This window comes from Podarcis liolepis (genome assembly GCF_965112155.1).
Source record: "Podarcis liolepis genome assembly, chromosome: 8".
Lineage (NCBI taxonomy): Eukaryota > Metazoa > Chordata > Lepidosauria > Squamata > Lacertidae > Podarcis > Podarcis liolepis.
In genome coordinates this window covers 15,659,496-15,681,730 of record NC_139560.1, presented here as the reverse complement: position 1 = coordinate 15,681,730, position 22,235 = coordinate 15,659,496, and the positions used below count along the sequence as shown (strand labels likewise).

The window sequence follows — 22,235 nt, the reverse complement described above, 5'->3', positions numbered from 1 at the left end:
CTACTAAGATATATGACTTTTACAAAAGATAAAGCAGTACTGGGCTGATAGCTGGTGTTGTCCCGTTGTCTTAAACACTGAAGTTGTAAAGATTTAAAGACTTGAGTAAAAAGCGCACAACTCACTCATGTTTTCTTTCTGCAACAGTTGGCAGAAAATCGCATGCTATCTTTCTGCAGATATTGTGGCTCCCGAGAATCTAAAAAACAGCATTGATTCCAGAGACTTGTGGAGAGGAAAGATTCAGATATGGGAGCGAAAGGTATCAGTGTGAAACCTTCTTTGGGTGCATGTTGACTCAACCTGTATCAAACTAATGAAAAATGCATGCTAAGTTCGTACACGGAAAGGCTTCAAAGCTCTTGATTGAATTTAGTGAATCACAGAAAAAAATGTGTTCCTTTAAGCATAGTGATCAAGGTGTGTGTGGCTGAAACAGCCTAGTATTCTGGTTTGGGTGGGCAGAGCTTGCAGATTTGAGATAGCAACCAAAGCATGTTAACTCTGGTTGTCCTTGATCGTGCAGATGAGCTGCAAACCCAGAAAATGTTTCCCACCCCAGTTGTCAAATTGCTTCACTGGCAGAGCCCACAAAGCCTGGTGCCAGATAGGGCAAAGGAAGATGATAGGGCTATCCGACGATGGCATGCTTCAAGTTCCCTGCCAGAGAAACCTCATTTAAGCACCATCAGTCACTACAAGCGCAGTGTGCAGATCCCAAATCTGCATGTACAGTCGTACCTTGGAAGTCGGACGGAGTCCGTTCCGGAAGTCCGTTCAACTTCCAAAACGTTCGAAAACCACATTGCGACTTCTGATTGGCTGCAGGAGCTTCCTGCAGCCAATCAGAAGCCACAGAAGCCCCGTCGGACGTTTGGGTTCCAAAAGAACGTTTGCACACCGGAACAATCACTGCAGCGTCTGGCAGCCAAAACGTCCAAGTTCCAGGGCATTTGGGGTCCAAGGTACTACTGTATATCCACCTTGGATGGTGAAGATACGAACACAGAGGGACAGAGAAGTGAAGGTGATAGAAAAGCATCTAAACAGTAAAGAGGCATGAGGCACACAAAGGAAGCAGGTCTCCCACTTCCTGTTGTGCACATGCCTTCCTCTCTTCTTACCACAGCAGGAGATTTTGAGTTGGGGTGAGGAATAATACTTGTGCATTTAAAGAAGCATTAGGTCCAGCGCCGAAGACCTTCTGGCGGTTCCGTCACTGCGAGAAGTGAGGTTACAGAGAACCAGGCAGAGGGCCTTCTTGGTAGTGGCGCCCGCCCTGTGGAACGCCCTCCCACCAGATGTCAAGGAAATAAACAACTATCTGACTTTTAGAAGACATCTGAAGGCAGCCCTGTTTAGGGAGGTTTTTAATGCTTGAAGTTTTATTCTGTTTTTAATGTTCTGTTGAAAGTCGCCCAGAGTGGCTGGGGAAACCCAGCCAGATGGGTGGGGTAGAAATAATTATTATTATTATTATTATTATTATTATTATTATTATTATTATTATTATTATTATTACTACTACTACTACTACTACTACTACTACTACTACTACTACAATTATTCAGCATTCAGATCTGGACTCTCTGCTATCCACTTCCTTCCCCAGAAAGAAGGGCAGGGGATGTAGGTGGGACCAGCTTATCTGAGCACACAAGCAAGGAAAAAGCTTTTGAAAGTGTTTTTTTAAAAAAATAAATCAAAAAATCTAGTAATGCATTGTTTTTAATTCCATTTGTTGTGTTTTCTTTTTTCACCTTAAGTGTTTTTGACTAATTTAAAAAGAAACAAATGCAACTCCTACTATAGACTTTTTTGCACTTACATTTTTCTTTTTTGTTTTCTTCAGTTTGGATCTGAAATTACTTTTCCAGACTTCTGTATAAAAGGCACTGCATCAGGAAGGCAGCTCGGCACCTTGGCTTTAAATTCTTACTTTACTGCCGATGAAACTGGACGTAGGCAGAATACTAATGCTTGTTTGTCAGAGGTAAAGCCTGTGTTTTACGTGTCTTTGAAACGGCACTTCTCCTCTTTAGGAATCAATAGTGGCTAAATCTAGGCAATAGGCATGCGGTAAAATTGAAGATTTGTTTTAAGGAGACTGGAAAACATTCACAGGCAAAAATGAAAGAGAATATTTGAAAATCTGGCTGCAGGTTCTCTCTGTGCTGAAAAGAAATGCAAGTAAATGTAGCAACATGTGTTTAAAGCGTGGCTGCTGTTGGGGGTAAAAAAAATTATTTTTGGTCAAGGAATTCAGTTGGGCCTAGTTTGTGCTCATCATGGTTGATTTTCCTTTCCATTACCTTGTGACTTGGCCGTTTCAGAGGGTATTTTAACTATGGGGCTTTTTGACTGTGCAAGAGAAAAGGAAGTACAGAAATCTCTGTGTACAGTTGTTTTTTTTAAATATTCTGGCCATAAAGATATAGAATCATCTCATTTAGAGGCATTGGTGGTATATGTGTTTGCCTAATAACCCTTTCAACTTAATTTCTTCTTAGGTTTTCCATTATTATTGCCCTGCATTGAAATTTGTACAGATAGTGCTGCTGTCACATCTGCCTTCATCTTTAGTGTCGGGTCTTCAGTTTGAGCTGTATCCTTTTGTTACCAGACTCATTTTGCGTGAATTAGATGCTTTGAGTGCATGCAGAGCAGGCACGTCCAAAGTCTGTTTTGGGGGATCTATTCCGGCCCGCCGGTCGGTTTAATTCGGGCCCTGTGGCAGTTTATTTCCTGGTGTAAAATCCTAAAAAAAGGTTAACAACTTTGGTTGGCCCCCCACGGCCCTTTACTTCCTCAAATCTGTCCCTCTTTAAAAAAAGTTTGGGCACCACTGATGTAGAGCATGAGACCCTTGTACCTCAGGGTGGTGGGTGCGAACCACATGTTGGGCATTGCAGGGAGTTGGAGTAGATGACCCTTTGTTGGTCCCTTCCAACTCTACAATTCTGTGATTCTGTGAAGAAATGTGTCAGGGAACTGCCATCAGCTCAGAGGCGAGAGGTGGAAGGGCAGGTGTGGTACAGGGAGCCTCCGAAGATCGTGCGAAGCAGTTCTTCCTCTGGCGAGGAGGGAAGCCCCACCTCCAGTGGGGAGGGGGTGCTGGGATCAGAAGATGCTAGGGAGAGCCTCAACACCGAGCCTGAGCAAACCGGAGGGGAGGCAAGTCCCTCTTTGCCAACTCCCATTCTGTGCAGTAGTCTTTGGCGCAGAGAGGGGAGGTCACACGGCTGTTATGCTGGGGAAGGTATAAGGACCACCCACTCCCAGATTCTGCTAGCGACTGAGCAGACATGGACTTGCAACGCTCTGCACTGTAAATAGTTTGTACAGATAATAAAGCCTGAAAAAGACATGTTCTAGTCTTGCCTCTTTGCTCTTGAGCAACCACACCAGCACCTGACAAAATGGTTCTTTAACTCTCTGTGTAGGAGCTTGGCAAGAACTGATGTGGAGGAGAAATCTCTGCTATTTTGGAATCAGATCTCCTCTCTGCGTGGAAAGGTATCTTGTCTCTTGCAGTGCTTTTTTTCTGGGGGGGACGCATACTCCTAAAAATTTTGTGCATCTAAGTTTGGCCTCATTGAGGGGCAGTATTTCAATATGAGTAGGAAAATAAGAGTACCCCTAAACATTTTTTTTAAAGGAAAAAAGCACTGGTCTCTTGGAAAAATCAAGTATAATGTTAAGTTTCATACGTATTATGGTCTCTGGTGTGTCACCTTATTCTCGGGTAAATATGAGTAATGAGCACATTAGCTTAAATACAAATAAGCATAGTTTCCATTTGGGGTAGAGAGTTTCTTGGAAAGATAGCAAGTGCTTTGCTTTGTAGCACAGTAGTATCTGAGAACTATTCACAAACCTTCTAAGTATAAATTATATATTTAATGCAGTGTTTCTCAACTTTCGGTCTCCAGCTATTGTTGGACTACAAAACCCATGATCCCTAGCTAGCAGTACCAGTGGACAGAGATAATGGGAGTTGTAGTCCAACAACAGCTTTGCGACTCAAGGTTGAGAAGCATTGATTTAATGAATGTAACTCTAAACTATTGCCAGCAAGCCAAAGCACACAAACCATGGTTTGAACCTGGCATGGTTAAATGAACTGTAGTTTAACCATGGTTTCCATGAATTCAGTTACAATGGGTTGCTCTGGTTTCGTTTAAAAGTGAAAATGAAAGCTTCCCCACTTCTCACAGCTATAGCAGAGGTGAGAGAGAGAGAGCGCAATGAGCCCATGGCTCCTTTAGGCTCGCTCAGATAATACTCAACAGTAGTTTAGTGTTTTTACTGGAAAGTGCACATCGTTTCTAAATTACGAGCCATATGCCTAGGGTTGTAAATGCATGGAATAAAGAGAAATGGGCATAAAAGTTCAGTATCTTCCATATCCAAAATACAGGGTAATATGTGCCCTAAAGTGAGGCTGCAGTTTGCAACAAGAATCAAGCAGATTTATACAATACTGGGATCAGTCTAATTCTGCAAGATGTTTCCTTTTATTCCATAGTTTTCTAAATATTCTCCAATCCTTATATACTTTTTGTTTTGGTTGGCCTCTGTATTGTATACATATAAGTTTGTAGGGAGGTAAAAAGAAATTATATAAGAAATATGTAACTGTGCAGTATAAGTAATGGATAGACAAAGTACAGTGAGATTAATTGGAAGTCGGTTTTAAATTTCTTTTCTATAAATTTTATAATTGTGTTCAATACCAGGAGTATATATGATGATAATTATATCAGTCTTCTTATATTTTATAGTGTGGTGGTTTGTTTGATTTTTCTGTTATTTGTTTGATTGTACGTTTGTTTACTTGTATGTACGTCTGTTTTTCATAAATGTGTTTGTTTTAAATTACTAAAGATATATTTTTAAAAAGGGGGGGGGAAGAATCAAGCAGATTTATTGGTCTGGATCTTGTTGAATTCACTTGATTCAGAACATGTAAGGGATTATGGCAGCCATCTTAACATGTGCAGATCAATGTTCACACAAGTGACCTGTTTGCATGACCCCCCCCCCCAAACGCAGGAGGAAGGGATTAGCGAAGTTACTCTTTTGTGACTAGAGAAGCCATGGTCCCCCCCCCCATTTTTGTGGTAGAGCAGCGTTCTTTTGTCATCGTTTCAACTGTCCTTGAAAGATCAATCATACTACTTGACCCTTTAAAAATCTTTCTCCTATGATGTTTATGTGGTAATGGAAAAGTGTACATATGCTTTTTCTGCAGGTAGGAGCCTTATTTTTATTGCCTTGCAGAGTAAGCAGCATGTTGGTTCCTTTACCGGCGCAGCTGAGCTCAAAAAAATGGAAGGAATATATAGCCCAGAAACCCAGACTCATTAATGGTAAGTTGTCTTTCTTTCCTACATTTGCACTCTTTCCCTGTCCTGCTGGCCCACTTTTTCCATTACCCCTGCCCCCCATTGCTCTTTTTTCTCTTGAAACTCTTGGTAGATCTTTATGGATTGTATATGAACCTTGCATAAAAAGAATACCTCTTTTGAAGCTTTTTTTAAAGCAGTATAAAAAAAGAAATGCTTCTATTTCCTTAAGTATACAAATAAGAGCTCACATACTAGGATGACCTAATAACATAACCTTATATGTGTTTACTCAGGACTAATCCCCAGTGTATTCAGTGGGCTTGCTTCCTAGCCAGCGGATATAACATTGCAGCCTAAATATATTAATCTGAATAATTTATCAGGTTTTCTTTAAATTTATGAAGAAATTGTGTGTGTGTGTGTGTGTGTGTGTGTGTGTGTGTTTTAATTAATGAAAGTTCAAATGTATTTACTTCTCTTATTAGAGGAACCCTGGCTATCCTAAACCTATAACTTAGTAATATTTATTCTAGATTTTCTGTATGTGTTTATTGAACAAATTACTGTTTACTTTAGTAAGGTCTGAAGCCTTTACTTGCACAACTTCTTGTGTTCTAATTAGTTCCAGAAGTTGAACTGAAAGGAGAAACTTGCAACTATTATTTCTTGGTACAAGGCAACGGCCGTGGAGGTTGCAAAGCAACATTGATCTATTCAGCCAGTCAGATCAATGGATCACTCACTCTTGCAAAAACAACCGGAAAATTTACCACAAAGACAGGAGAAAGTGAAGCATGTAAGTATTATGGCGCATTACTTTCCTTCCAAGTAGAACAAGATGTGGACTGCACCAATTTCTTTTTAAAAACAGAGATCTAATATATTCAGTGTTTGGAGTCTTAGATCCAAGATAATAAGGATATTAATCATTTTAACCAATTCTAACGTCTAAGAACTAATCAAGCCTGTGAGCTTGCCTATTAGTTCTTTCAGTCGGGGAATGAGATCTGTGTACAGGCTTGTTCTCCTGAGTGTTTTCTCAATGACTTTGATGAGACAGATCTTGGAATAGCTATTATACACACTGCTATGTATTACAATTGCACGGGTTAGAGCAGCTTTTGCCAGTCTGCAGCCCTCCTGGTGGGAGTTGTGGTCCAAAACAAACAGAAGGCACCAGGTTGTCAAAGATGGGGTTAGTTGTTTTCTTTTATTGCTTTTCCCAGCAAAATATGTCTCAGAATTAGAACATTGCAGGGGGTTTGCTAGAGCTGGACAGGACAATGGTGACTTTTCCCGTGTTTGTTGATGGATCAAACAGTTTCGGAAAGCTGCTAATAAGCATCCTATTCATATTATTCCCAATTTGGGGGGGGGGGGGCTTTTTCAGGTATAGAAAGGGATCAGTCTGAATATAGAAATACGTCATTGAATGTTAATAGTAGTACTTATTAGGCATCTTGTTAAGCATTGTCAGTCGCATTGTTAGATTTCATAATTCAATATACAGTGGTACCTTGGGTTAAGAACTTAATTCGTTCTGGAGGTCCGTTCTTAACCTGAAACTGTTCTTATCCTGAGGTACTACTTTAGCTATGGGGCCTCCCGCCGCTGTGCATTTCTATTCTCATCCTGGGGCAAAGTTCTTAACCCGAGGTACTACTTCTGGGTTAGCGGAGTCTGTAACCTGAAGCATTTGTAACCCGAGGTACCACTGTAATGCTTAGCCTGGTAAAGAGGAGACTGGGAGGAGATATAATAGCCATTTTCAAATATGTCAAGGGCTACTACAAGGAATGTGGAACAAGCTTGTTTTCTCCTCCTCTGGGGGCTAGGACCTGTACCAATCAATAAGTTGCAAGAAAAGAGATGCTGGCTAAACATCAGGAAGAACTTTCTGACAGTCAGAGCTGTTTGACAGTGGAACAGACTCCCTCGGGAGTTTGTGAACGCTTCTTCCTTGGAGGTTTTGAAAGCAAAGGTTTGGTGGTTATCTGCCCAAGATGCTTTAGGTGAGATTCCCGCATTGCAGGGGGTTGGACTAGATGACCCTGGGGGGTCCCTTCCAACTCCACAATTCTATGATTCTCATGTGATTCTAGGATTCTAATTTGATCAGCATTTTTTAAGAACACCTCTCATCTCCCTGCCCCTTCCCTATCAACACAGGTTTGTTTGAAGAATTCATCAGATCTCTCCCACATTTCTGCGGAGAACAGATTTTACAGAGAGAGAAGAAATTGGCTCGTGCCCAAGCATTGGCTTTGAATCACTGCCGGAGTGAGTAACAGGGAGAACGGATATAAACCACATTTATCTTACTTTGGAGTTTAATTTGACACTATTTACATTTATAAGCCCTGGAGAAGCTCGTAAGTTCAAATATTGTTTAAAAGCGTTGTCATTAAGAAAAATTACAACTGCACATCAGGTAACTCAAACCAGGCTTAGGATAATTGGTCCCGTCATCCCCGAATTACTTCAAATCACATATTCTGTTTTGTTTTTTTGAGGGCAGGGGAGTCTTTGCCTGCTTGCAGGGCAGATAGATGAATCGGAGGGTGCGATGAAAGTTCAAAACGAAAACCAAATACCCAGTAGAGATTTTGTCGTTTCAACAGGGCACAAGTAGTCTGTAGGAACACCAGGATAAGTGGCTTGTTGTATATTGTTGAAGTAATCACTTCCTTATTGGAGCTAACGTAATACGAAGATTAAATAAAAACATTTAGCAAGCAACAAATAGAAAACAGGGCTAGTCATGAACCCAGTGCTCTACACAGTGAGAGGAGTGTAAATGATCAGAACAGGCTCACTTCAGATTGTAACCTAGCTCCTGGGAGGGGGGACACTAGGGGAGGCAGAGCTGCCATTCTTCTCCCTACCTCATGGATTGATTCCAGTCAAGGAAATAAATGCCTCTGTACAGCTGTACTTGTAATTCAATCCCATTGGGACCATTGGCTTTCTTCTCAATCTGTGTGAACCTCGTTAAGATTGGCTTTAAGGCTGCAATCCTATACAGCCTTACTTAGGAGTATGTTCCAATGAACCCCACTAAGATCAATGTGGGTATTTCCAAATAAATAAAAAATGCTGCCTGAATCTTACTTCGGCTGACTACAAGCACCTTCCATTTTCTTCTGAACAACAAGCGCTAAGGGAGGATATTTTGTTATTGGTACCCATTTGACAAAAGCTCCAGGTGAGGCCTTGGAAAAAGGAGCACCCCCTGCAACCTCTTTTTTAAGCATATGTGGGGAGCTGTCCCATAGCCTTCAACTACAGGAACAGCAGAAGCAGGGTGAGACTATAGCCACCAGCTATGAGAAGACTCCCTGGAAAAGACCCTGATGTTGGGAAAGATGGAGGGCACAAGGAGAAGGGGACGACAGAGAATGAGATGGTTGGATGGTGTTCTTGAAGCTACTAGCATGAGTTTGATCAAACTGCGGGAGGCAGTGGAGGACAGAAGTGCCTGGCGTGCTCTGGTCCATGGGGTCACGAAGAGTCGGACACGACTAAACGACTAAACAACAAATGTTTCCTGCATGCTTTGGTGAATTGATAGATAGCTAAAGGTAAGGGGACCCCCTGACCATTAGGTCCAGTCATGGCCGACTCTGGGCTTGCGGCGCTCATCTCGCTTTATTGGCCGAGGGAGCTGGCATACAGCTTCTGGGTCATGTGGCCAGCATGACTAAGCCGCTTCTGGCGAACCAGAGCAGCACACGGAAACACCATTTACCTTCCCACCGGAGCGGTACCTATTTATCTACTTGCACTTTGAGGAGCTTTCCAACTGCTAGGTTGGCAGGAGCAGGGACCAATCAACGGAAGCTCACCCTGTCACTGGGATTCGAACTGCCGACCTTCTGATCAGCAAGTCCTAGGCTCTGTGGTTTAACCCACAGCGCCACTTGCGTCCCAGTGCAAATAGCTAAGCGTTAGCAAATGGCTGAGTTAAAAAACAACAACACTTCCCACTACTCCTTCCCAAACTTCTTGTGGCGACTGTTGGAAGTAGACACAAAATTCATGAATTAATATGCCTCATTTGCTGAATTAGTGAACGGTTTGCATGTTATGTAGATTATACTGTTGAGGTTTGTGACAACTGAGAGATGGGAATTCTATCCGTATTGCTTGACAATTCGTTCTTGACTGGTTCCTTCTGATTTCCATGCTACACTGGAATCACTGCTTGTCTTAATCTAGTTCAGTGAATCATGAAGACTTTATTTAATTAAAAGAATACCTTGGAGGAAAGTGCATTATTAATTGTCTGCTAGAAACGACAAACATTTATTGTTGTTATTGGCTGCAAATGAGAAGAGATTACTGGAACAAATGCATATTTTTTCCTAGGTAGCTTTTTGTAAAGGTGATTCACATTTGCCTCCAGATTGCTTTTCTTTCTTTTCTTGGCAGCAACATTCGGTCAGAGGTGATGTTGTTACTTTAGTAAATTGTTATTGATTAACATCACTATATACCTCGCGTTGAGAGTACCATGTCAGTAACCAAAGAAGAAGAAAAGCTGAGTTTTTGTGTTCTCTATTGCAGAAAGGCAGGAATCTGCCAGACAGCTCCCGGTGGTTTCAAGCAACGAACTGAAAACCCTGCTGACATGTACCAGAGAACATTATTTAGAGTTGTGGAGCACCAGCCAGCTAAATCGTCCTGTAGCCCCTGTCAAAGCCAAAGTCCAGGGTACAGCTTGTGGTAGGCATAATTTGGCTGCATAGTTATTATCACTTGGGAAAATGCTGGCTTTTGATACTTGAGGTGTATATTTTAGGACCCACCTGATTTCTGTGATTGTCAGTTGTTTTAAGCTGTTTTTAATATTGTGTTTCAATGTTGCAACCCACTCTGGGACCTTAGGGTGAAGAGCAGGTAATAAATCATCATCATCATCCTCAATATGTGCACAGTCGTACCTTCCGTTCGACTTCCAAAACATTCGGAAACCAAAACGCGGCTTCTGATTGGCTACAGGAAGCTCCTGTAGCCAATCAGAAGCTGCGGAAGCCTCGTCGGACGTTCAGGTTCCTAAAGAATGTTCACAAACTGGAACACTCACTCCTGGGTTTGCAGGAGTCAAAACATTCAAGAACTAAGCTGCCCGAAAACCAAGGTACGACTGTACCTATCAATCATGACATTCTTTCCCTTAAGGACATCAGTGAGTGTGCTCCTTCCTTGGCGAGAGCAGCGGAACAAGCTAGAGAGCAGCAAAAACTGGAGAACTAAGCAAGCCAGAATGTGAAGATGTGATTTAACATTGACTTCAAATTTTTTTTTAAAGCTGATTTAATATCCTGGCTTGTTTAGAAGCCACTAATCATATTTTCCCTCTTCAGATGTAACAGGAAGCTGCAGTAAACGGCAGCTTTCTTGGCTTGGCTGGAGTGAAGCGAGTAAAAGCAGCTTGTTTGTATCTTGGCTTTTTAATATTATTATTCATCCAACTTTTGAACCACACTCCTTCAAATCAAGCTCTTAGCGTGGTTTACAATTGTGTCATGTAAAACAGCCTAAAAGCAATAAAACATGGATTACAAAGTTAAAACGACCACTATAACAACCACCAAAAATGTTAAAGGGTATGGCCATCAACACCCGGGTACAGTGGTGCCTCGCAAGAAGAAAAGAATCCGTTCCGTGATTCTCTTCGTCTAGTGGTTTTTTCGTCTTGCGAAGCAAGCCAATTGACGGAGTAGAGGATTAGTGTTATTAGCGCTATTAGCGGCTTTTAGCGGCTTATCAGCTTATCGGATCAGCTGATAAGCGTCTTAGCGGCTTAGAAAAGGGGGGGGGAGGAAAAAAACCCCGCAGGAACTCGCAAGACATTTTTGTCTTGCGAAGCAAGCCCATAGGAGATTCGTTTTGTGAAGCACCTCCAAAACGGAAAACTCTTTCGTCTAGCGAGTTTTCCGTCTTGCGAGGCATTCGTCTTGCGGGGCACCACTGTACAATGCCAGCAAAATTGAAGCAGCAGGCCTTAACCAATCAAATCAGATTCCTCCAACAGCCTGGGAGAACAAGTGTGCCTTAATCTGGCACTAGAAACGCAGAGATATAGGATGCAGTGGCTGACTTCTCCCGCCTTGAAGGCCACATTGAGGGTTCACCACCTTTCTTGAGGGCTGGGCGCCAGCATGTGCACACACTCATGGGGCGCACACACAGTACACAAACACAGAGGGAATGGGGGGAAATAAGCGGCTTAATTCCAAGAAAGAGGTGCAATGAAAGTCTTCCAGACCAGTCATGAGGGGGGGAAAAGTGTGCCTTTTTAATGAGTTACCAAAAAAGTGGTGTTCGGTTGATTTGTTTGTTTGTTTGAATCCCATTATTCCAGTCGGTTGGGCAGAACTTAAGATCGACATTCAAGTACAGTGGTACCTCGGGTTAAGTACTTCATTCGTTCCGGAGGTCCGTTTTTAACCTGAAACTGTTCTTAACCTGAAGCACCACTTTAGCTAATGGGGCCTCCTGCTGCTGCCACGCCACCAGAGCACGATTTCTGTTCTCATCCTGAAGCAAAGTACCCGAGATACTATTTCTGGGTTAGCGGAGTCTGTAACCTGAAGCGTCTGTAACCCGAGGTAAAGGTAAAGGGACCCCTGACCATTAGGTCCAGTCGTGGCCAACTCTGGGGTTGCGGCGCTCATCTCGCTTTATTGGCTGAGGGAGCTGGCATACAGCTTCCGGGTCAGGTGGCCAGCATGATTAAGCCACTTCTGGCAAAGCAGGGCAGTACACGGAAATGCCGTTTACCTTCCCACCGGAGCGGTACCTATTTATCTACTTGCACTTTGACGTGCTTTTGAACTGCTAGGTTGGCAGGTACCACTGTACCGAGGTACCACTGTACAAAATGCATAAAGCAAAAGGCACAGCACATGTTTTAGAGAAAAGTTAATATTTTAAGATGCTTTCTGATCTTGCTATGTTCTAATGCTCTTCGTTGATCATTCCAGCTGTTTGCTTTTGTTGATGCTGCAAAGTACAGTCAGAGCTAATAGGATTCATTATAATGGTGTAGGCAGTGGTTGCCACAGGTGTTGTAGAATCTGTACAAAAAGCTTAGAAAAATGAAAACTTTTGAGTTATACATGAGTCCCATGAGGTATAATGGGAAGCTGGTAGATTCTCTGCTACATCTAGATTTTTCAGTGAGTTATGGTATTGTTTTGACTTTATTCCTCCTCCCCCCTCCCTTTGCCCCACCTCCAACGTCTCACATTTAGAGTTGAAAGATTCAAATCCTTTGCAGTGGCCAGAAAGAAACGTCCTGCAGAACTTGGAAAGCACTGAAAAAATTAAACAAAAAGCGAGGTAACATTAACATGGCTTAAATGTTGGCAGTTTTTTTGTAAACCGCACTACCTAGTCAGCACCAGCTGTCGGTGTAGTTAGTGATTTTTATTCATCTGTTTTGTTTCCCTCGCCAGGGTTTCGGAATTACTTGCCCGTAAAGAAGGCCAAAAGGGCCCTGCGATATCACTTGATGCCAAAGAGCTGCTGAAGTATTTCACCCCAGAAGGCCTGCCCATTGGGGATCTGCAGCCTTTACACATTCAAAAAAGGTAAGGCCTTGTTAGGCACACAGCGCACTATTAAATAGTTCATTCTTTAAGATGGTAATCCTGAAGGTTGGGCTTGCCTTTTGGAATCTATGTGAGATGTTTTTTCTAATACCTCCTTCAGGTGCCTAATAGTAATTTCTCCGCCGCTGAAGGTGTGCACCACACCTGCAAAATCAATAATGGGACAGGGATGAGGAATCTTTTCAGCTCCATAGACCATTTCCTTATCAGGATTGGGTTGGGGGGGGGGCGCAAGTTTGACGGGTGGGTGGGGCTGCCCACCTGTCAATCACCTGGCATCATTTGAGAGTTGGGTTGCCCCAACCATTTGTCAAAATCCCTTGCGTGGGGTACCCACATGCCAGCTGCCCGTCAGGCTCTTGAGAACTGCAGCGCAAGGGGCATTGCAGTTCGGAAGTGCTCAGCGTAGGGCTGGCAAATCATTTTTTTCCCCTCCCCTCCCCCTGAAGGGAGCAGGGAATATGAAGCCTGCATTTTACAGGCTGTGCTTGCCTGCTTTCTGCTGGGAACAAGTGCACACAGCCAAACTGAGCAGGATTTCACCCAGCTGTTTGTCAGGTTTCCAGCAGGTTGAATCCTGACAAGACAGAAGTACTGTTCTTGGGGGAAGGGGCAGGCTGGTGTGGAGGACTCCCTGGTCCTGAATGGGGTAACTGTGCCCCTGAAGGATCAGGTGCGCAGCCTGGGAGTCATTTTGGACTCACAGCTGTCCATGGAGGCGCAGGTCAATTCTGTATCCAGGGCAGCTGTCTGCCTGCTCCACCTGGTACACGGGCTGAGACCCTACCTGTCCGTGGACTGTCTCGCCAGAGTGGTGCATGCTGTAGTTACCTCCTGCTTGGACTACTGCAATGCGGTCTATGTGGGGCTACCTTTGAAGGTGGCCCGGAAACTACAACTAATCCAGAATGCGGCAGCTAGACTGGTGACTGGGGGCGGCCGCCGAGACCACATAACACCGGTCTTGAAAGACCTACATTGGCTCCCAGTACATTTCCGAGCACAATTCAAAGTGTTGGTGTTGACCTTTAAAGCCCTAAACGGCCTCGGCCCAGTATACCCGACGGAGCGTCTCCACCCCCATCGTTCTGCCTGGATGCTGAGGTCCAGTGCCGAGGGCCTTCTGGCAGTTCCCTCACTGTGAGAAGCAAAGCTACAGGGAATCAGGCAGAGGGCCTTTTCGGTGGTGGCGCCCACCCTGTGGAACGCCCTCCCACCAGAGGTCAAAGAGATAAACAACTACCTGACATTTAGAAGACATCAGAAGGCAGCCCTGTTCAGGGAAGTTTTTAATGTGTGGCATTCTAATGTATTTTAAATCTTTGTTGGAAGCCGCCCTGAGCGGCTGGGGAAACCCAGCCAGATGGGCAGGGTACAAATAATAAATTCTTATTCTTATCCTGCTGCATTGTGCACACTTGTTCCCTGCTGGAAATAGGCACACATAGCCCAAGAAAGCCTGTAAAGTATTCTTATTTCTGCGCTCTTTCCCAGAGCGAGTGCAGAAACAAGCACTTTGCAAGCTCTAAGTTTTTTTCCAAGCATTGGCTTGGGTGGCATGGGGTGTGGTGAGGAAGTCTCTTTTCTCTCAAATAGCCTATAGTTGGGGGCAGAAAGGGCGTTTCTTTCTTTGTTTGGCTGCACATGCCTGTTTAGGGAAGCTTTTAATATTTAATGCTGTACTGTTTTTAACATTTGATTGGGAGCCGCGCAGAGTGGCTGGGGAAACTCAGCCAGATGGGTGGGGTATAAATAATAAATTATTATTATTATTGTTATTTTCTGCTGGGAACAGGTGTGCACAGCTAAACTGAGCAGGATTAAACCCTGGCTTGTCAGCTGTCAATTGGGTGTTAACTCCTCCTACTTTAGCTGCGCATGCCTGTTGCCTGCTGTGAGCCAGGCACCCAGGACCAATGCAGAATTGAACCCCACCTTCCCGCCCGCTAGCTGACAGCATAAGTGACACCCACCGGTTGAAAGGTGGGTGTGGTTTGGGGAAAAGGCCTCACGGGCCAAGATTGGACCACGGGCAGTAGGTTCCCCATCCCTGTTGCATACTATGAATTGAGGTTTAACTGTGCCAGAGTAATTTTAATAATATGGTGCCAATGTGGCAGACAGTTGCTGTTCTTCCTGTAAAAAAAGTTATCCTCCATTCTATAAATAAGCCATAGCTGCAAATTAAAATCAATTCTTTTTCCCTCCCCACCCTGTTCAGTGAAAATACTTTCCTTCTGACGCCAGAGCTGACTCCTCGAAAACTCAGAAGCTTGCCCTTTGAAAAGGCTGCTGGCTGCCATTATCACGGCCTCGAGTAAGTTCCTTTATAAGTGAGTGATGTGAACTCGGTCCTCTTACTCAGTGTATATCCAATGTACATACACACACACACTTCACATTTGGGCTTATTATTATGCGAGGGGAAGCATCATTTGAATTTGCTAGCATCTTGCAATAATTAATTGTCTGGAATGAAAGTGTTATGCCTTTGATTTGAATAGTTATACGTTTTTATGGTAATGGGTGCTTAAGATGTTATGACAGTAACTTTTCACTTTCAAATCAAAGCAATAAGGAAAATTGCTGACAGCCCATGAATTAAGTCTGCGGTTCTATTATGCCAGGATGGGAGGTAGACAGCAGAGGAGGCCTTGGAACAGAGAATATATGCTGTGGTGCCTACATTAAAGGATATTGAGCCCAGTGATGGGCTGAGGCTCCACGCACATCTTCTCTAACAGCAGCTCTGCATACTCACAGAGGCTGCTGTGTATTTATGCTACATCTGGATCCTGCAATGGGAAGCACAGCTGTCCTGGGCTTCTGGCGTTTTTGAATCATTCCATGCTTGGAAACAGGGCCCCTATCAGATAACAGAGGAGCAACCACCATTTTCTATAGAAGTACAGTGGTACCTCGGGTTACATATGCTTCAGGTTACATACGCTTTGGGTTACAGACTCCACTAACCCAGAAATAGTACCTCGGGTTAAGAACTTTGTTTCAGGATCAGAACAGAAATCGTGCTCCGGCGGCGCGGTGGCAGTGGGAGGCCCCATTAGCTAAAGTGATGCTTCAGGTTAAGAACAGTTTCAGGTTAAGAATGGACCTCCAGAACGAATTAAGTACTTAACCCGAGGGTACCAAGGTAGCAGGTTGACCATGTTCTCTACACTAGAAAAAGCTCTCTGATAGTTTTATCACAGTGGGTGTCATAGAGTCTAGTGTAGTGTACCCTACAGTGGTGCCCCGCAAGACGAATGCCTCGCAAGACGGAAAACCCGCTAGACGAAAGGGTTTTCCGTTTTTCAATGCGCTTCGCAGGACGAATTTCCCTATGGGCTTGCTTCGCAAGATGAAAATGTCTTGCGAGTCTTGAGAATTTTTTTCCGCTCCCCCCCTTTTTTCTAAGCCGCTAAGCCTTTAATAGCCTTTTAGCAGCTAAGCCTTTAATAGCCGCTAAACTACTAATAGCGCTAATCCGCTAAGCCGCTAATAGGGTTGCTTCGCAAGACGAAAAAACCGCTAGACGAAGAGACTCGCGGAACGGATTAATTTGGTCTTGCGAGGCACCACTGTATTTGACATGAAGATGGCTCTAACTCAGACTGTTAAGAGTATATTGAACTGGCTAGATTAAGAGAGGCAATTAGAGATCACACTAGACAAGAGTTTCAAAAAGCATGGGGGAAATGCAGAGAATACTTCACAAAACAGTGCCCTAAAATTACACACCTGGACTTGTTTCGATTAATGTCTGCAGGAGACTTTGCGGATATTTAAGTTATAATTAGAAAAATCTTAATAATTATTCATAAAGGAAACAGTTTATAAGATGTAAATAAGGAGGCCAGATACAGGATAAAGGAAGTCTTTTATTTGGTTGTTTGTATTGTTGTATGTTATGCTCCCTTGTATGTTACGTTCACGTTTAATGAGGGTGGGTTTGTGTATTGGGGGGGTGGGGGGCTTATGTTATGTTGTAAATAAAATTCCAATAAAAATTTAGAGGGTGGTGGTGGGGAGAAGAATATGGCTCTAACTTACTAGTGGAAAATGCTCTGATGTATCGGACTGCTCACTAGGTATCCAGTATGGCACAAGAATGTCCAAAGTGGATTCCTTTCTGGGAATCCCACAGTGCCCTGTGCTTGTTTTAGTTTCCACTGTGAGGATGAAGGTAAATCTCAAGAATGCCCAATGCATAGTAGCAGCGGTGGAACATTCCAAGAACGTCTTATTAGAGCCAGGGTGTTTCTGCTCTTCTCCCTGCGAAATGCCCATCTTACCCGAGAAGTCTGAGTACGAATGGGCGAAGTTTAGTCCTTAATCCCTTTGTCCTGGAGAAGTTGGTCTGTTGTGATGATTGCCTGCCTTATTGAAGTATGAAATAGAGGAAGAATTAAGTAGAACAGGCTGCTTCAGACGGTTTAGTATCTACTTCAAAGGACTTTCCCCAAGCTTTCATGGACTAAGTTGGTGGTTGTCATTGATCGTTAAACACTTTGAAGGGTTGGGAAGCGCAACGTGCATACTGAGAAGCAGCATTAGTTTCTTACAGAAGCTCTTTTCAGTAGCTGAATACAAATGAAAGAGGCAGTTTGGGGTAAGCAACAAACCGTATCCTCCATAAATCCAAATAGACTTCCATGGCACTGTAGCTGTGCAGAGCCCATGGCATTAGGTGGTTACCTGCCCTCTTCTATTTTATTTGCATGATGAGACCTAAAATCAGATTCAGGAGTAGTCAATCTTGGTGCCCTCCAGGAATTGTGAACTACAATTCCCAGTGGGAGCTATAGTCGACAACAATTGGGCGTCGCTGCATTGACTGTTGCTGGTCAAATGTTTTGCTTTTGGATGTTCATCCCAGGGCACTGTATCCGTTCCAGAGTTCAATAGGGATTGTAATCCTTTTGGATTACACCCAGTATACCTGAAGGGAGTGTCTTCACCCCCATCGTTCAGCCTGGACACTGAGGTCCAGCACTGAGGGCCTTCTGGCGGTTCCCTCACTATGAGAAGTGAAGCTACAGGGAACCAGGCAGAGGGCCTTCTCGGTAGTGGCACCCGCCCTGTGGAATGCCCTCTCAGCAGATGTCAAGGAAATAAACAACTATCTGACTTTTAGAAGACATCTGAAGGCAGCCCCGTTGAGGGAAATTTTTAATATTTGGTTTTATTGTGTTTTTAATATTTTGTTGGAAGCTGCCCAGAGTGGATGGGGAAACCCAGCCAGATGGGCGGGGTATAAATATATTATTATTATTATTATTATTATTATTATTATTATTTGGTGCTGGGACTTGTAGCATTTTCTCTCTCTGTGTCTGCCTGTGTGTGTGTGTGTGTGTGTGTGTGTGTGTATTTTGGAAAGGAATGCCAGCTGTTTTTCCATTACTTTTTGAAATCCATTTAATTTTACTATTTAGTGTTCTATGATGGCAGTGGTATTGACAATTTAGCGACAAGAACCAGAGGTGCAAAGTGCATCGTGGCTGGTATAGGGTGGGAGGAGAGCCAAATACCATCTTCAGCAGATTGTGGAATGCTTATTAGCACCCAAACATTTTAGTGGGGCTGTGTACAAAAAAAAAGGCAGTTTGGAATTTCTTGATTTTTTTTAACGTTTCTTTGGTGCTGCGCCTGATCAAAACCAATTTGCATAACATTTTCCCATTGTCATGAATGATCAGACACAGCTGGATTGTGGGGGGGGGGGGGAGAGAAGGAGAGGAAGATGTTGCCATAAAAAGAGTGAGCAAAGTGACAGCATTACTCAGGATAAATTAATATGTCAGCTCGGTAGAATGGGCAGCAAAGCTTAACTCAGAATACAAACAAGGAAACTCAAAATACCATGAAATGGATAAGCAAGAAGTTTTTTTGTCTTATCAGATAATGAGCTTGTTTCTAGTGGCAAAATTGAATTCATTACTTACGTTGATTAAAAACTCTCTTTTTAGAGGAGGGAATAGACTTCAGGCTAAGTATGACAATATTATCTTGGTAACAGAAAATGACTTGATTTGTCCTGACAGTCTGGTGGAAGTGCTATGTACTGGTGCTCAGATAATTATAATAGCCATGTGCCTCCATGTTGATTGAATTGTCAGGCAAGCCAATCCCACCCATCTTATCTGCTAAAGTGGAAAGTATATGCTTTTAGGCGTAATGGCCAAATTGAACCTCCCTGTTGAGAGAACAAATGATCAGAGAATGGTTATTGCCATTGGGTCTTATTTGTGCACTTCTTGGAGGCATCTGGTCGGTAATTTTTGGACTCAGAATGCTTGCCACTTGTCTAAACCAGCAAGACTCTTCTAATCCATATGTGGATGTGCTCCATTGATTGCTATATTTGAGATTGCTTTGTGCTCTGAGTTTGATTCATCCATGCCTGTTGGCAGCAAATATTTGTAGAAGGACCTTCTTTCGCCTCAGTATGGGACTCCACAGTAGCTGTCATCACACACATGCCATCTCCTCATCTGAGTGAGTCTTTAAAACAATCCTCTGAGGGATAATACTTAATAATACTTTTGTATAGTGCATGCGAAACATTTACGAATAGCTACCTGTAAGCCTTGCAGCATCACTGTTAAGGCAAGTCATTGTTGTTGTCGTTTAGTCGTGTCTGACTCTTCGTGACCCCATGGACCAGAGCACACCAGGCACTCCTGTCTTCCACTGCCTCCCGCAGTTTGGTCAAACTCATGCTGGTAGCTTTGAGAACACTGTCCAACCATCTCGTCCTCTGCCGTCCCCTTCTCCTTGTGCCCTCCATCTTTCCCAACATCAGGGTTTTTTCCAGGGAGTCTTCTCTTCTCATGAGGTGGCCAAAGTATTGGAGACTCAGCTTCAGGATCTGTCATTACTATCCCCCATTTTACAGATGGGGAGGACTGAGGCCAAGAGACAGAGGCTTGCATAAGGCCATCTAATGAGTTCATTCATGGCAGATACGGGTTCAAGCGGGGGATTATCGGATAGATGGAATATCCATTCCTTCATTTTATTTGTATGCTGGATACACACACGCACCATGCTCAAAGCAGCTTACAACGAAGAAACCGGGGTGCATTTCAAACAAACACTACAAAAACAATTTCATAATAACACAGCAAAACAACAACTTTGTAACAGCATTGCTGGAAACATGCTGAGCAAGAGAACAGTTGTAAACCATTTTGCTTCTTTTAGGCTGGAATCCAAAACCCACTGACTAGGAAGTAAGCTCCACTGAACCTAGTGGGACCTACTTCTGAGTAAGCATGCATAGGATATACAAATAGCATTCTCTTTGATGCCAGTGAATTGTGGGTTGAGGTGTGGTACTCTGAAACTAAGGTGGAAGGCGGTTTGATCCATGAGGTTGGTTTTTACCCCATATCATAGCAGACTGCAGGAGGACCTTTTCAGAGGTTCACTAGCAATTCAAATAAGGGCAGACATTCTCATACTGAAACGTAAACAAGGGGTACTAAGTTATCCCTTAATTAGGAAAACACCTCCGTTCTTCTTCAGTGCTCCTCTCAGGCTTCTGAAGCTGTTTCATGTTTTGCTTTAGATACTGCCTGGACAACAGGAGAGCTTTGGAGAGAGACGTGGCGTTTGCTGAACTTCAGACTCGCCTTATCCGTTACGAAACGCAGACTACCTGCACAAAGGAGTCCTGTCCTGTGCCCTGTGCGTTGAGCCCTCTGCCATCTCCTGCAGTTTTGTCAGAGCCCGGGAGTGTCCCCGATGGGGAATCTTTGCAGAGGGAGCTGCAAACAGAGGCATCCAGACGCAGATCAAAGGACCTGGACAGCTTTCATCCCAACAAGAGGTAATATGAAGCAGTGTAGCTAGCTGCTCAGGCATTCAGGCTCGGGTGTGCTGCAGGCACTGCCCCCCCCCCCAAGTGGTAAGTGGCTGCCCAGTGCACCCCCAACCCCAGCTATGCTAGTGGTAATATGCTACACTTCTTTTTAGAAAAAAGAAAGTGAGATATTTTGAGTATGTGTAAATTCAGCTCTCTTTTCATTCCAAAGAGATTTCTGTGGCATAATGTTCAGATAATCTTAATCCTCTTTTGCTAATTCCTCCCTCCCTGCCTCATTTTTCCTGTGCGATAACCTTTCGTTAGCTTTGAATATGTTGAAACAGGACCCGAAGGCATTTTTGCTTAAGCTCCATAGGGCTGCGTGATGCAAGATGCTGAGTGAGGGTCACGCCCCACCAAACTGGTTCTGTTTAGATAAATCACTGCCAGATTGGATGAAAGATAAGATGCAAGAAATGTGTTGTGTTTTCTCTCCTGGTTCAGATGGATAATTTTTAATTGCTGGCGTCTGACACGATTTGAGGTGCTTTAATGACAAATCGAGCTGCGCACAGAACAGAATAATCTTAAAATCTGTTTTGTTCCCTCCACTCTTCTTTCTAGGTTGCGGAAATCTGAAAGTACAGATTCTCTCTTGTCCCAGGCAAGCGGAAGCAGTGGGAGTCGCCAATCAGGAGTTGTCACAAGGCAATGCCAGGAGATTTCAGCCTCTCTGCCTTCAGTAGCTGTGAAACAGTCTCACAGTCGGATGCATAAAGTTGCCCTAAAGAGCAGCTCAGCAAGCCAGAGGTGTGGGGGAAAGCCAGAAACATCGAAGCCCACAAGGGAATCGAGATCTCAGAAGCATACACGGGTAAATAGCTTTTCCGGATAGCTAAAAATGAAGTTCTGTCTTTGCTTTTGCTGTCCCTGGATTGAATAAGGCAGGGGGAAGATTTGAGCTTTGTGTGTTAGACCCATAAATACAACAAATTACTTGCCATCCTCTTTGGTCAGCCTTTTGAGTCTCTTCTTCAAATTCCCATGCTGCTCCTGTTGCCAAGAAACTCAGTTCTGCTCGTACTCTGCACATGCCCCAAGGATACGTGTTTTTTAGTTTTGTTATAATAGCACCGCATTATAAATAGTTCATATTACAGAGTTAGTGCACAGTTTCTTAAGCTCTGGGAAATGCTTGTTTATGCACTTAGGCAACAGAAGACAATATCCATTTTATCCCTAGATGGAGAATAGTTTCAGTACAGGGAACTGTCAGCTTAAGTAATTAGTCAAAGGGGGGGAGGAGATATTAAAGGAGGATAAAACAACAACTAAATAAAAATCCAGACAAGGATGTTGTGTGTGTATGTGATAGGTTTTTTTTATTTTTTTAATGCCTAGCAGCTAGTGTTTCATCTTCAAAGGACAATATGAATATTTTATTCATATTCCTGT

General features: G+C 43.5%; 1 protein-coding gene and 2 long non-coding RNA genes across 3 annotated transcripts in view; 2 read left to right on the top strand and 1 right to left on the bottom strand.

Annotated features, from left to right (window-relative positions):
• LOC310713284 overlaps positions 1 to 22,235 on the bottom strand; it is a 326,468-nt gene that overhangs the window by 135,179 nt on the left and 169,054 nt on the right. The window lies entirely within an intron of this gene.
• Positions 1 to 22,235, top strand: part of MTBP (MDM2 binding protein) — a 31,829-nt gene that overhangs the window by 6,333 nt on the left and 3,261 nt on the right. The window contains exons 7-19 of the mRNA XM_083516649.1: positions 148 to 262; positions 1,853 to 1,993; positions 2,511 to 2,605; positions 3,444 to 3,516; positions 5,255 to 5,372; positions 5,974 to 6,147; positions 7,521 to 7,631; positions 9,918 to 10,076; positions 12,611 to 12,698; positions 12,815 to 12,949; positions 15,192 to 15,287; positions 20,544 to 20,804; positions 21,405 to 21,654. Coding sequence (XP_083372775.1) covers positions 148 to 262; positions 1,853 to 1,993; positions 2,511 to 2,605; positions 3,444 to 3,516; positions 5,255 to 5,372; positions 5,974 to 6,147; positions 7,521 to 7,631; positions 9,918 to 10,076; positions 12,611 to 12,698; positions 12,815 to 12,949; positions 15,192 to 15,287; positions 20,544 to 20,804; positions 21,405 to 21,654 — 1,816 coding nt within the window. The remainder of the gene's footprint in view (positions 1 to 147; positions 263 to 1,852; positions 1,994 to 2,510; positions 2,606 to 3,443; positions 3,517 to 5,254; positions 5,373 to 5,973; positions 6,148 to 7,520; positions 7,632 to 9,917; positions 10,077 to 12,610; positions 12,699 to 12,814; positions 12,950 to 15,191; positions 15,288 to 20,543; positions 20,805 to 21,404; positions 21,655 to 22,235) is intronic.
• LOC310713250 lies at positions 16,552 to 16,980 on the top strand. The gene is made up of 2 exons (XR_014529147.1): positions 16,552 to 16,583; positions 16,619 to 16,980. It is a non-coding gene; the product is annotated as an uncharacterized lncRNA (long non-coding RNA).